General features: G+C 45.5%; 1 protein-coding gene across 2 annotated transcripts in view; it reads left to right on the top strand.

Annotated features, from left to right (window-relative positions):
* DSCAML1 (DS cell adhesion molecule like 1) overlaps positions 1–11,164 on the top strand; it is a 301,513-nt gene extending 290,349 nt beyond the window's left edge. The window contains exons 25-33 of one of the 2 annotated variants that reach the window (XM_075329067.1): positions 1,305–1,493; positions 1,610–1,897; positions 3,427–3,582; positions 4,904–4,934; positions 5,226–5,344; positions 7,659–7,814; positions 8,207–8,401; positions 9,346–9,654; positions 10,488–11,164. In XM_075329067.1, coding sequence (XP_075185182.1) covers positions 1,305–1,493; positions 1,610–1,897; positions 3,427–3,582; positions 4,904–4,934; positions 5,226–5,344; positions 7,659–7,814; positions 8,207–8,401; positions 9,346–9,654; positions 10,488–10,936 — 1,892 coding nt within the window. In that variant the 3' untranslated portion in view covers positions 10,937–11,164. The remainder of the gene's footprint in view (positions 1–1,304; positions 1,494–1,609; positions 1,898–3,426; positions 3,583–4,903; positions 4,935–5,225; positions 5,345–7,658; positions 7,815–8,206; positions 8,402–9,345; positions 9,655–10,487) is intronic. The other variant, XM_075329068.1, reaches the window with a different exon arrangement.
* Positions 11,165–14,895: the final 3,731 nt, after the last annotated feature.

Consider the following 14,895-nt stretch of genomic DNA (forward strand, 5'->3'; position numbering starts at 1 on the left):
ACTCGTAACTAGTGATGAGTGATCATTACCATGCTCAGGTGCTCAGTACTCGTAACTAGTGATGAGCGGGCACTACCATGCTCTGGTGCTCAGTACTCGTAACTAGTGATGAGCGGGCACTACTATGCTCAGGTGCTCAGTACTGGTAACTAGTGATGAGCGGGCACTACCATGCTCGGGTGCTCAGTACTGGTAACTAGTGATGAGTGGGCACTACCATGCTCGGGTGCTCAGTACTGGTAACTAGTGATGAGCGGGCACTACCATGCTCGGGTGCTCAGTACTGGTAACTAGTGATGAGCGGGCACTACCATGCTCGGGTGCTCAGTACTGGTAACTAGTGATGAGCGAGCACTACCATGCTCGGGTGCTCAGTACTAGTAACTAGTGATGAGCGGGCACTACCATGCTCGGGTGCTCAGTACTCGTAACTAGTGATGAGCGGGCACTACCATGCTCGGGTGCTCAGTACTCGTAACTAGTGATGAGCGGGCACTACCATGCTCGGGTGCTCAGTACTGGTAACTAGTGATGAGCGAGCACTACCATGCTCGGGTGCTCAGTACTGGTAACTAGTGATGAGCGGGCACTACCATGCTCGGGGGCTCAGTACTCGTAACTAGTGATAAGTGGGCACTACCATGCTCGGGTGCTCAATACTGGTAACTAGTGATGAGCGGGCACTACCATGCTCAGGTGCTCAGTACTGGTAACTAGTGATGAGCGGGCACTACCATGCTTGGGTGCTCAGTACTGGTAACTAGTGATGAGCGGGCACTACCATGCTCAGGTGCTCGGTACTCGTAACTAGTGATGAGCGGGCACTACCATGCTCAGGTGCTCGGTACTGGTAACTAGTGATGAGCGGGCACTATCATGCTCAGGTGCTCAGTACTGGTAACTAGTGATGAGCGGGCACTATCATGCTCAGGTGCTCGTTACTCGTAACTAGTGATGAGCGGGCACTACCATGCTCAGGTGCTCAGTACTGGTAACTAGTGATGAGCGGGCACTATCATGCTCAGGTGCTCAGTACTGGTAACTAGTGATGAGCGGGCACTATCATGCTCAGGTGCTCGTTACTCGTAACTAGTGATGAGCGGGCACTACCATGCTCGTGTGCTCAGTACTGGTAACTAGTGATGAGCGGGCACTACCATGCTCGTGTGCTCAGTACTGGTAACTAGTGATGTGCGGGCACTACCATGCTCGAGTGCTCAGTACTGGTAACTATTGATAAGCGAGCACTACCAAATCTTGTCTCTAGTTGATCACCCTGTAACGGCATCCTATGTCCTCCTTAGGTTTCGTCCTGCAGTACTCTGTGGATAATGGGGAAGAGTGGAGGGATGTCTTCATCAGTTCCTCGGAGCGATCTTTTCGTCTGGAGAATTTACGATGTGGAACTTGGTACAAAGTAAAGCTGGCCGCCAAGAACAGCGTCGGGGCCGGAAGAATCAGTGAAATCATCGAGGCTAAGACTCATGGGAGAGGTGAGAACGTCTTACTGTGGGATTTCCGTGGCTGCTCCTCGGCTTCTGCTCTCTCCTTGTAGTCACCATTATTATTCCTTTTGACATTATCAAAGAAATATTTGGGTTTCTTACAGAGCCATCGTTTAACAAAGACCAGCCCCTCTTCACTCACGTCAACTCTACGCACGCCCGGCTGAACCTCCATGGTTGGAACAGTGGCGGATGTCCCATTACTTCAGTGATTCTAGAGTACCGTCCGCGAAACAGCTGGCAATGGCAGAGTCTGAGGGCCAACGTCACCAGCGACGTCTTCCTGACCGACCTCCGCGAGGCCACCTGGTATGAGCTGAAGATGAGGGCTTGTAACAGCGCCGGGTGTGGGAACGAGACGGCACAATTTGCCACCCTGGACTATGACGGGAGTGAGTATGTAGTCTGTATTCAAGATTAGAAAAACATGGCTGCCTTCCTCCGTAATCTACACCTGTCCATGGACGGTCCCTGTGCTCAACCGGTCATTCCCATGTCAGCCATAAGAAATCTCTGGAACTTGTGATCACCTCCCCTTGACTTTGGTATAGTCGAGTTTCGGTGACCCCCCCCCTCTATCACCTCTTTACATAACCCCCCTCAACCGCAACGACCACCAACTTGGGAGCACCAATATAAAAAGGGAGGGGGAAGTGTTAAATACCAAACCCGGGACCCGACATTTCATTGCCGGTGTTCCCCCAAAATCACCAGACCACCAACCCAAACCAGGACATTAAAGGGATCTACATCTCCTTGGACCCCCAATACAATTTACACTGCCTTCAAGGACCCACCCCAACCACCAAGTGCCACCTGACCCTGCTAACGATAACAAAAGGAGGGCGGGCGAGACAATCCTAGGGGAACCACAGGCCAAAGAGGTTTACTCCCTCACAAACGCCCTATATATACCCCAATGGTCCCTGGTACCCACCGCCCTCTTCTGGTGACCTCCCCCTAAGCAAAGTCATGCCGGCCTCCACCTACATCGGGGGTGGGGGTTCCGGCCCTATACTTTAACATGAAGATGCCAACTTTCTTAAATTTCCCGCTTGCACACCAATGTCAAATGGAAGACCAGTTAGAAAACTGCCCCCTCTTATCTAAGGTATTCAACATCCATAAGGTCCAACCGCTGGGCCCCCCAATGATCTGGAGAATGGGCCTCTGGAGACCCAAGATTGGACCTTCTCAATGGAGCACATGCGCGGCCTCCGCTCAATTCATTGTCTATGGGACTACTGAGTTCAACACTCAGCTATTCCCGGTAGACCCGTAGACAATGAATGAAGTGTAAGCCGAAGATGCCCAATCCAGCTCCATTCAGGACGGGACTCGCCTCAGGGGATCCAGGTGCCCACTCTCTGGGGGAGCCCAGTCCCTAAGTCCCAGTTTACGAGATTAACCCTTTAATGACCTTCATGTGATTAGATGCTTCAGGGATGTAAACACACTGCGGTGTTTGATGTAGAAGAAGCCATTTCTATTCATTTTCCATATTCCACACCTTACAATTTCACAATTTAGGAAACCTTTGATCTCTAGAAATACTTTTATAGAATTTTTTCTTTTTTGTGACCGGTTTTAATTTACCTGGAAAACATATTCTAAATCATTTCCACGCACGTGAACTGTTTCTTTGATTTGGTGCTCTGAAAAAAATAGATAGTAACGGGGTCGTCCACCTATCTTGAGATTTTGGCTTGCCATCCATTTCATTGGGTTCCCCTTCGGATGGGTCATCAATATCCAGTCTACCCCTACAATCAGCTGATATGTTCAGCTCTGCTCCTATTCACTTCAATGGCCTCTGTGTGCCGAGCAGTGGAGTCCTGGCTTTGTACACTGTGGACTTCTGGATATTATTTTTTCATACATATTGTTTTCGAGTGAGCTAATGTCTATTCTCTCTCCACAGGTACTATCCCACCAATCAAGTCAGCACAAGGCGAGGGGGATGATGTGAAGAAGCTGTTCTCGATCGCTTGTCCGGTGATTTTGGCCACTTTGGGGGTTGCCCTTTTATTTATAATACGCAAAAAAAGGAAAGAAAAGAGACTAAAGAGATTAAGAGGTGAGTGGCGCCTCAGCCATGTGCTGGAGTCCCAACTACACTGATCAGTACAAGTGTATAACGTTCTTCCTGCTGTGGTTGATTTTGCTTTCTAGTTAGGGTTTTGTCTCACCTCAGAGCTGTATTCATATCTATATTGCTCAGTGCAAGTGTATAATATCGTGGCTGCTGTTGCTTTCTAGTTAGGGTATTCTCTCACCTCAGAGCTGGATTAACATCTACACTGCTCAGCACTTTTGTATAATGTAGTATGCGGGCGTTGCCCTGGATAGCAACTGTCTGTCTCTCTCCCAGTCTCTGTCTGTGTGTCTCTGATGTCTGTTTCTGTGTCTTTGTCTCCATCAGTCTCTCTGTGTATCAGTCTCTCTCTATATCTGTCTGTCTCTCTCTATGTCTGTGTCTCTCTCCCTAACGGTCTGTCTGTCTCTTTCCACGTCTGTCTCTTTCCACGTCTGTCTCTTTCCACGTCTGTCTCTTTCCACGTCTGTCTCTTTCCACGGCTGTCTGTCTCTTTCCACGGCTGTCTGTCTCTTTCCACGGCTGTCTGTCTCTTTCCACGGCTGTCTGTCTCTTTCCACGTCTGTCTGTCTCTTTCCACGTCTGTCTGTCTCTATCCGTCTCCCCACCGACATTTTATTACCTCACACATAGGCTTCTTATACTAACAATTTATTTTGTTCCTATAGCAACCAATCACAGCTGCTATTAATGACCTGTAGCTCGCAGCTCCATTGACTTTAATGGAGGCAGGTTTTTTGGAGAATAACTGTAACGCACGGGGTTAAATTTTCCCATTAAAACTTAGTCTATGACGTTCCCTGAGTCACAGGGGGGGGGGGGTGTCTGTGCAAAATTTTGTGATTGTAAATGCAACGGTGCGGATTCCTTTAGCGGACACACACACACACACACACACACACACATATATATACACACAGACACACACACACTCGGCTTTATATTTTCTTCTGTGGCTGCTGTTGCTTTTAATTTAGGGTTTAATCTCTTCCTAAATCTGGATTCACAGCTACTCTGCTCAGTACAAGTGTATAATGTCTTTCCTGCTGTGGCTGCTGTTGATTTCTAGTTAGGGTTTTATCTCGCCACAGAGCTGGATTCACATCTGCACTGCTCAGTACTGCTGTATAATATCCTCCATTAGGAAGACGAGCGTACTGTCTTAATGTTCCTCATTGTATGTATTGACCCTAGATGCTTATTTTTTCTATTATTGCTCCATTTTATTATTTATATGTTTTGTTAATATGATCCTCAATAATAAAGAATTTATTGGGAAAAAAATGTTCCATTTGTGTTACAGATGCAAAAAGTTTGGCGGAGATGCTGATCAGGTAAGGGTTAACGATGTCTTCAGTCATCATCAGTGATAAATATTTAGCTGTGCAATACGCGCGCCCCGTAAACGCTTCCCCTCTATATGATCGCTGTAGATTGTGCGGATTTATTGTGTGTGATGATTATTATTATTCCACCGCCACATTGTGTTTTCTAACGGTGTGGGAAGTGTGAAAGCGTTCCTGCGTGATGGATGTGAATGGACGCGCTGCACCAGAGAGCCTCGCCATTACTCATCATTAGTCTTCATTAGTCTCTGAACCCTTGATCTTTTCTTTTCATACCAGCAAAAATAATCGCAGCTTTGATACACCTGTGAAGGGTCCGCCTGCCGGACCCCGACTACACATTGATATTCCCCGGGTACAGCTCCTCATAGAAGATAAAGAGGGCGTCAAGCAGCTTGGTAAGAATATGCTTATACACCGAGGACTAAGCATTATGTAGCAAATACGCCCCCCCTTCTTGGCATTCCACCACCTCCCACTCCGAGGCTGAGCTAGGGCTTCTCAACCCCACGGATTCATGCACCATAGGAATATAGTTTGGATTTGATGGAGATGGAAGATCGGTTGGACTTGAGGGAGGAGGAACTGGGTCAAAATTGATAGAGGAGAAAGATAGTTTGGACTTGACGGCGGAGGAAGTTGGGTTGGAATTGATGGAGGAGGAAGAGAAGTTGGACTTGATGGAAGAGGAAGATGGGTTGGACTTGAGGGAGGAGGATGATAGATTGGGCTTGAGGATAGAGAAAGATGGGTTGTACTTGGAGGGAGATCGTTTAAACTTTTGGAAGGAGTATTATGGGTTTATATGGAGGTGGATGATAGGTGAGACTTGATGGAAGTGGACGATAAGTTGAACTTGATGTGGGAGAAAGATTGGTTGGACTTGATGGGGGAGGAAAATGGGTTGGACTTGAGGGAGGAGGATGATGGGTTGGACTTGAAGCAGGAGGAAAATGGGTTAGACTTGATAGAGGAAGAATATGGGCTGACTTGAGGGCAGAGGAAACTGGGTCAGAATTGATAGAAGAGAAAGATGAGTTGGACTTGATGGATGATGGGTTGGACTTGATGGAACATAAGTCGTACTTGATGGGGGAGGAAGATCGGTTGGATTTCATAGAGGAGGAAGATTGGTTGGACTTGAGGACGGAGCAAGATGGGTTGGAATTGATGGAAGAGAAAGATAGGTTAGACTTGATGGAAGAGGAAGATGGGTAAGACTTGATGGAAGAGGAAGATGGGTAAGACTTGATGGAAGAGGAAGATGGGTAAGACTTGATGGAAGAGGAAGATAAGTTAGACTTGATGGGGAGGAAGATCAGTTGGCTTTTATGGATTAGGAAGATAGGTTGAACTTGAGAGAGGAGGAAACTGGGTCAAAATTGATAGAGGAGGAAGAGAAGTTGGACTTGACGGCAGAGGAAGATGGGTTGGACTTCATGGAGAAGGAAGAGAAGTTGGACTTTATGGAAGAGGAATATGGGTTGGACTTGATGGAAGAGAAAAATGGGTTAGACTTGATTGAAGAGGAAGATGGGTTGGACTTGATGGAAGAGGAAGAGAAGTTGGACTTGATGTAGGAGGAAGATTCGTTGGACTTCAGGGAGGAGTCTGATAGATTGGACTTGAGGAAAGAGAAAGATGGGTTAGACTTGATGGAGGAAGATCGTTTGCACTTTTGGAAGGAGGAAAATGGGTCGGAGTTAATGGAGGTGGAAGATAGTTTGGACTTGAGGGAAAAGTAAAATGGGTTGGAATTGATGGAGGAGGAAGATAGGTTAGACTTGAAGGAAGTGGACGATAGGTTGTACTTGAGAAAGGAGGAAGATAGGTTGGACTTGACGGAGGAGGAAGATGTATTCGACTTGAGGGAAGAGGAAAATTTGTCGGAATTGATGGAGGAGGGGGAGGTAAATGGGTTGGACTTGATAGGAGGAAGATGGGTTGGACTTGATAGAGGAGGAAGATAGGTTGGTCTTGAGGGCGGAGGAAGATGGGTTAGATTTGATGTCTTCTTTCAATCACGTTAACTACATACGGTAACTATTGTATTTCTTTGCCATACACATTTGATGCATACGGATCTGTAGTTTTAGTGGTTGCATTCCTAGTAAGATCAATATTGTCTACAGATATTTTGAGTCACTGCCAAAAGTGCCTGATGGTTTAAGTTGCTAAAAGTGTTCTGCCTGGAAGTCTGGGAGGATAGGAGTTTTTTAATGACAACCTATTGAAAAGCTGTTAATGACAGATGACCAATAGTGGCATTCATCCCCTTTCAGTCTATAATGTTTACTAGATATTTTTTTAGAAGGACACTCATAAAATGGAGATGTTTAGTGCATATGTCAGGTGCTTTCCTGATGTACATGATAAATGGATGGGAACAGACATTACAAATTCAGCCTAGTTGCACTTGTCCCATATGGATACATGATGTATTACTGTATGCAGTGAGCGCCCCCTAGTGGTGGCTACAACTAGACACATTTCATCTATTACCATTCTGGCTCTATGGCTTCATTCTTCTGCTATAATGGAACCCACCCTATATGCATTCCTGATAGAATATATTGATAAAAGGCGTAAAGCGCTGCCTTTTGTATGAGAATCCAGAGTGTTCGCAGCTCTCTATTCTTGCGATATTTGGTTATTATTCGCCATAGTAAGTTATAATAACATTGCTATGGCTTTTTTTTATTATCTCTTGAGCAGGTGACGATAAAGCAACACTGCCGGTCACCGATCCTGAATTTAGCCCGACTGTGAATCCGCAAAGTTTCTGCACCGGCGTTTCGCTGCATCATCCGGCCCTGATACAGAACACCGGACCGCTCATTGACATGTCCGACATTAGACCGGGAACAAGTAGGTGTCCAATGCATATTAATGTGATGTAGGAAATGTGACATCTGCAATCCTATTCTGTGCAGAGCTCTATATGTGGAGTGCGGGCATGTACCGCACCTCTCAATGGGAGCGATGCTGCACAAAAGAGTGCTTCTGTGGGCAGATCAGTATGGAATAGAGCTGCGTGATGCGGCTTTATTGTGTAAGATAAATGGCTGCAGCAGGAGCCTCCCCCCACTGACCTGTCTTGTTGTGTTTATGTTTATTGTAACAACTTTAAATATTTTGAAATTGAGTGATAATCTATTTGTAATTGACAAATCATGTGATGCGCTCCTGCCATATGTAATGGTAACTAACCTAGGGTGATAGGTCTTTATAAATTCTAATTTGATCTGCCTTAACTCTAGATCCGGTTTCTCGGAAAAGCGTGAAGTCTGCTCACAGCACGAGGAACCGATATTCAAGCCAGTGGACGCTCACCAAGTGCCAGAGCTCTACGCCAGCGCGAACGCTGACCTCTGACTGGAGGACTGTTGGCTCTCAGCATGGCATTACTGTGACCGAGAGCGATAGTTACAGTGCCAGCCTATCTCAGGACACGGGTATGTGCAGCTCCGGTGTAAACTGTGGTGGAGTATGGCTTTTGGTCATTAATGATCCTGGTCCTGGACACCTTACCAGTCATCACTTGTATTAAATTACTTGTGAGATGGGTTAATCTGTTGTGTTTGAGCCGAATTAATCTCTCGCAACATTTTGTAGACCCTCACCTTTAAGTCATCTACATAGCCTTGGCGAAATCTAGCGCCTGCGCAGAGTTATTGCTGGCTCGCGCATGCGCACATTGCTGTGCCCTACTGCGGGCAGAGTTTAAAACATAAGCGTGCATACGTCTTCTATGTTATGGGGCAAAATCTAGCACTTGCACTCAGACATTGCCGGCTCGCGCACGCGCAATGTGCTGTGCCCTACTGCCGGCGGAGACTAAAACATAAATGTGCATACATCATCCATGTCATGGGGCAAAATCTAGTGCCTGCACCTAGACATTGTCAGCTCACGCATGCGCAATATGCTGTGCACTACTTTAGGCAGAGTCTAAAACATTATCACACATGCGTCCCTCCACCTTACTGGGCAAAATCTAGTGCCTGTGCCTAGACATTATTGGCTCGCGCATTCACACTTTGCTCTTTTCCACTACGATACTACCCAGCAAAGTGCGCAAGCCGGAATTATCTCTGTGCAAACGTGAGTGTTGCAGCGAAGAGGAGGGATAGACGCCGCAGCAAGAACGCCCATCGGACCCAACTGTCCAATTTATATACCTCGCTGGAGAATTTAAAGAGGTTTTTGGGGAATATACAGAGGGAGTAAGGAGATAATCTATACCTTTATGGATTGCAGTGCAGGCGCTGCTGAACGGGCTAGTCTTTGTTCAGACATGAAAAACCTGGTGACCTGTTCCCTTTTAAGCATTTTGGACCTTTCTTCTTCTACAGCCTCTATGTATTGCAGTACATAAACTGTATGTTTTTCTTTTTAGACAAGGGTCGCAACAGTATGGTCTCCACCGAAAGTGCATCCTCCACGTACGAAGAACTGGCCCGGGCCTATGAGCATGCCAAGCTAGAAGAGCAGCTGCAGCATGCCAAGTTTGAGATTACAGAGTGCTTTATCTCGGATAGCTCCTCCGATCAAATGACGACCGGAACCAATGACAATGGAGATAGCATGACCTCCATGAGCACGCCATCAGAGCCGGGCATATGCCGTTTTACTGCATCCCCTCCAAAACCACAGGACAGTGATCCAACCAAGAATGTGGCTGTGCCCATCCCCCACAGAGCAAAAAGTAAGCTGTACTCTGCAAAAATTTGGTTTTCTACTCATTTGAGTCCAAATATGTTCCTTGTCATGTCAGTGGTCTTCTATTTGAGACCCGTTCATAATGTCTAACATTGCACTAGTAGATGTTGCCTCCTAAAAATGGCCTTCATCACTTAGCGTTGTGTGTTGTGAATACGTTTTCCAGTTTGGGGCTCCCTTTTGTGGTCAGTGCTGGTAGTGCAGTTGACTTGTTGAATGGGAACCAAATAGCTGTGGAGGACTGGCAATCGGGTCATTCTGATTGGGCCTATATAACTGAGTAGTTTTCCATGTTCTGCTATGTATTGTGTTTTGTCATGCTTTGTACTAAATTCAGTCCTTCCTCTATATCAGTGTTTTTCTTGGATCTCGGTAACATCAGAGAATTGATTTAGTGGGGGAGAACCTGTGTGGGCTCAGTATTTTTCCATATCAGGTGTGCTGGTATTTACTAGGGATTTTACGGCTGCAGTCAGTGCTCTTTCCTATGCAGATAGTTTGGGCCTCATCTTTGCTGAATCTGTTCTCTAGCTATGTATTGTGTTTTCCTATATCACCTAGTCTTTACATGTGGGGAGCGATCTATATCTTTTTCTAATATTTCTTTATGTAAGAATATTTAGTTCTCTGGCTGTGTCAAGGCGACCAGGTCATCGTAGGCACGCTCCATGGCTACTTCTAGTTGTGTCAGAATTAGGTCTGCAGTCTGTTAAGGTTCCAGCCACTCTGGTTATTTTTTGGGTATCCGCGTTTTTGTCCTTTTTCTGATCTTCCTCGGTCACTGAATCATAACAGTTGTGCTCTTTTCCTCTCTTTCAGGTGAATATTGCAACCTCCCCATGTACATGAAATCCGACCCCCACTTTCGTAAACCAGAACCCCATGACTCTTGTCCAGTGGTGCCGCCAAGAGAGGCATCCATGCGCAATCTATCTCGGGGTTATCACTCGCGCCATCTTACTTTGGAGCCAGGCGCCAAGCCCCCGCCTGGTCTATCACACCAAGCCCCGTCTAGTGTGAACTTACCTCAACGGACTCTACACATGGCTGGGGCATCAGCCTCCGCCCCATCAGCCCCAGCAGCTACAGCACCCTCCGCCCCCGCTGACCCTGCTGCTTCCGCTGGACCTTTAGAAAATCGCCTGCCTACCCAACACAGCAAGATGGGAGGCTCCCGGGACTCTTTGCTGGAAATGAGCAGCTCCGGAGCAAGTCGGGCACAAAAACAAGGAGCTGGAGCGTACTCAAAATCTTACACTTTGGTCTGACACCTACCCATGCAAACACATCCCCTCCCTACTTATTCACAGACTTGCAAAGATCCTTCCCCTCTCCGCAGTGTCTTGGCTGTATTTCTATATTTTGAAAAACATTTAAAACAGAAAAAAACACAAAGGACGAACGAAGAATTTAACAAAAACTGGGTGATAAAAAGACACATTTTTGTATGAAAAAAAAATAGCTATTTTCTTCTTCGGGATAAAAAAAAAAAATAATAAGAAAAGAAAACTGTATTTTATCTGTAGAGGTCAAAGTAAGAGCGAGTGTGCGAATATGATGAGTGCGAGGTCTTCTGAATGAGTGTGCCAAATGCAGGCGAAGGTGGTCAGAGGGTTAAAGAAGAGCAGTCGCATGTTCATACGAATCTCGAGACACAGACGTCTATAACGCAACCTTTAAAGTGAACCTGTCACCCACTTCTAAAGCCATATCTGGTGTTTACAATCCAATAAAGAATTTCTAGAAATTGCTTTGCACTGTTGACTCGTGGTGAGGGATAGGTGCACTTTAAGGAAGATTGAACTGGACTTCTCTCCATAGCATTTAGTGAAAATGGCTCTTAGTGTGCTTGGTGGCGATTCCAGGACCTTTAACATATAGGGGTATACAAATTACTTAAAGTGCTAGTTTGGGCTCTTATTTTATTCCCACTGTTCCCCTGAGTATTTTGTTTTTTGTTTTTTTAAATTCCGATGTATGGTTCCAAAGATATGCGTCTTTTTATTTTAGTTCTAATTTTTATGGGCTTTCCCATTATGCAAATCAACCCAGAGACACGCCCCCGAGGATCCTGTTATTATAAAAATTAGCTATATCTGTGGAACCGTATGGCTGATTTTAAAACAAATACACAGGAATACTCAGAGCAGTGGGAACAAAATAAAAGTAATAACTATACACTTCTGACCTCGTCATATCGTACAAAACATTACTATATATATTTTCCTATACCTATGTTTATTTTACTCGAGACACTAAATGACAAAAGTCTTTTGGACCACCACCGGTTTGAAGGCTTTCATTTTGGAAATAAGGGGTAGTATTCCAATTTTATGGTTCCAAAGATATGTCTTTTTATTTAGTTGTAATTTTTATGGTCTTTTCTAAAAGGCGCGTGGCTCACAGAATAATTATGCAAATCAGCCCAGAGCCACGCCCATGAGGATCCTGTGACTATACAAATTTGCTATATCTCTGGAATGGTATGGCCAATTTTCAAACAAATAAATATATAGGATTACTTAGAGCAGTGGGAACAAAATGAAAGTTAAAACTAGAGACTTCTGACCTGGTCATAGATTCTCTTTATATATGGGACAAAACATTGTTACTATATATAATTTTATATACGTTTATTTATAATACCAGAGAGCCTTTTAGACATAGTCTTTTGGACGATCACCGGTATACAAGACTTTAAGTTTATGGGAAAAAAGAGGTAGTATTCTGTTGTATGGGACCAAAGATATGCATCTTTTTATATAGTTCTAATTTGTATGGTCTTTTCTAAAAGGGTGTGGCTAACTGGATAATTATGCAAATTGGTCCAAAGACACGCCCCTGAGGATCCTGTGACTATAAAAATTAGCTATATTTCTGGACCATCACCAGTATAGAAGGTTTTCATTTTGGTAATCAGGTGTAGTCCCAAATCCAAACTTTAAGGCTTATGAGTCCGTGTCATTCTGAAATGGAATATCGTGACAAAGGCGGACGACCAGTAGCCTCATCATATGGTTATATGTTCAAGTCCTCTTGCTCTATTACATGGGACTGCATGTAAAATGCAACCGGTTCCCTTTAGAAAACCAGGTCTCCTTTGTGCCTTTTGTAAAGTAGATTTGCTAATACAGGGTGCGTCTCTCAATATACTTTTTTTTTTTCTTCTGGATTGTAATGTTCTTGGATCATGTAAAAAGTACAGGATGTCAAAATAACTATTAAAGGGAACCTGTCACCAGTTTTGGGGCCTATAAGCTGCGGTCACCATCACTGGGCTCTTATATACAGCATGTTAGAATGCTGTATATAAGAGCGCAAGCCACGCTGTAGAACATAAAAATCACTTTATAATACTCACCCAGAAGGTCGCTCCGGTGCACAACAGTCAGATGGGTGGCGCCGGTCTCAGGGACCGGTGCCTCCTCTTTCAGCCATCTTGCTCTTCCTTCTTCTGAAGCCGCGGTGCATGACGCATCCTATGTCATCCACACTCGCTGGCACTGAGGTCCTGCGCAGGCGCACTGCAGTACTTTGATCTGCCCTAAGCAGGGCAGATCAAAGTGCGCCTGCGCAGGACCTGAATGCCGGCGAGTGTGTATGACGTAGGATGCGTCACGCACCGCGGCTTCAGAAGAAGGAAGAGCAAGATTGCTGCAAGAGGAGGCACCGGTCCCTGAGAACGGCGCCACCCATCTGACTGTTGTGCACCGCATCGACCTCCTAGGTGAGTATTATAAAGTGTTTATGTTCTCACAGCGGCCTGGGCTCTTTTATATACAGTATGTTAGAATGCTGTATATAAGAGCCCGGTGGTGGTGGCTGCAGCTTATAGGCCAAAAAACTGGAAAGACAATATATGAAAGAAAATGTTATTATAAATTACCAATAATTCCCAATCAAACCTGTTTTGTCTAGGAAAGTAATCGCTATACTACATTAAAATGGCCACCGTCTTGCTACCTTTAAATAAATCTGTCCAGGTATGTTAATGGGACAAGTGCCATGTGAGCACATTCAGTAGGAAGCTCCACGTGTAGGAAAATGTGTTCCTAGTGGATATTCTGATCTTATACTGTAGATACCAGGGGTGCTGAGTTAAGAAGAGGCTGCTCACACTGCTGTCTGATCTAATATTGGAGATACCAGGGGTGCTGAGGTAATAAGAGGCTGCTCACACTGCTGTCTGATCTAATATTGGAGATACCAGGGGTGCTGAGGTAATAAGAGGCTGCTCACACTGCTGTCTGATCTAATATTGGAGATACCTGGGGTGCTGAGGTAAGAAGAGGCTGCTCACAGTGCTGTCTGATCTAATATTGGAGATACCAGGGGTGCTGAGGTAAGAAGAGGCTGCTCACACTGCTGTCTGATCTAATATTGGAGATACCAGGGGTGCTGAGGTAAGAAGAGGCTGCTCATACTGCTGTCTGATCTAATATTGGAAATACCAGGGGTGCTGAGGTAAGAACAGGCTGCTCACACTGCTGTCTGATCTAATATTGGAGATACCAGGGGTGCTGAGGTAAGAAGAGGCTGCTCACACTGCTGTCTGATCTAATATTGGAGATACCAGGGGTGCTGAGGTAAGAAGAGGCTGCTCACACTGCTATCTGATCTAATATTGGAGATACCAGGGGTGCTGAGGTAAGAAGAGCCTGCTCACACTGCTGTCTGATCTAATATTGGAGATACCTGGGGTGCTGAGGTAAGACGAGGCTGCTCACACTGCTGTCTGATCTAATATTGGAGATACCAGGGGTGCTGAGGTAAGAAGAGGCTTCTCACACTACTGTCTGATCTAATATTGGAGATACCAGGGGTGCTGAGGTAAGAAGAGGCTGCTCACACTGCTGTCTGATCTAATATTGGAGATACCTGTGGTGCTGGGGTAAGAGGAGGCTGCTGTGACTGCAGTCAACTATGTCTGTCTGATCTAAAAGTAAAGTAAGAGAATCTGCTCCTACTGCTGTTCATCATATCTATCTGATCTTATGCTGGAGATATCAGAAGTGATGAGGTAAGAGTCTGCTCACACTGCAGTCCATCATGTCTATCTGAGCAAATACTAGAGATATTAGTGGATGTGAGATAAGAGGAGGCGGAGGCTGCTCAGACTGATGTCCACACTTCCTATCTGATTGAATACTGAATACACCTGGGGTGCTGAGGTAAGAAGAGGCTGTTCACACTGCTGTCCACCATGTCTATATGATCTAACACTGGA

This window comes from Anomaloglossus baeobatrachus, chromosome 11 (assembly GCF_048569485.1).
Source record: "Anomaloglossus baeobatrachus isolate aAnoBae1 chromosome 11, aAnoBae1.hap1, whole genome shotgun sequence".
In the NCBI taxonomy this organism is placed as follows: domain Eukaryota; kingdom Metazoa; phylum Chordata; class Amphibia; order Anura; family Aromobatidae; genus Anomaloglossus; species Anomaloglossus baeobatrachus.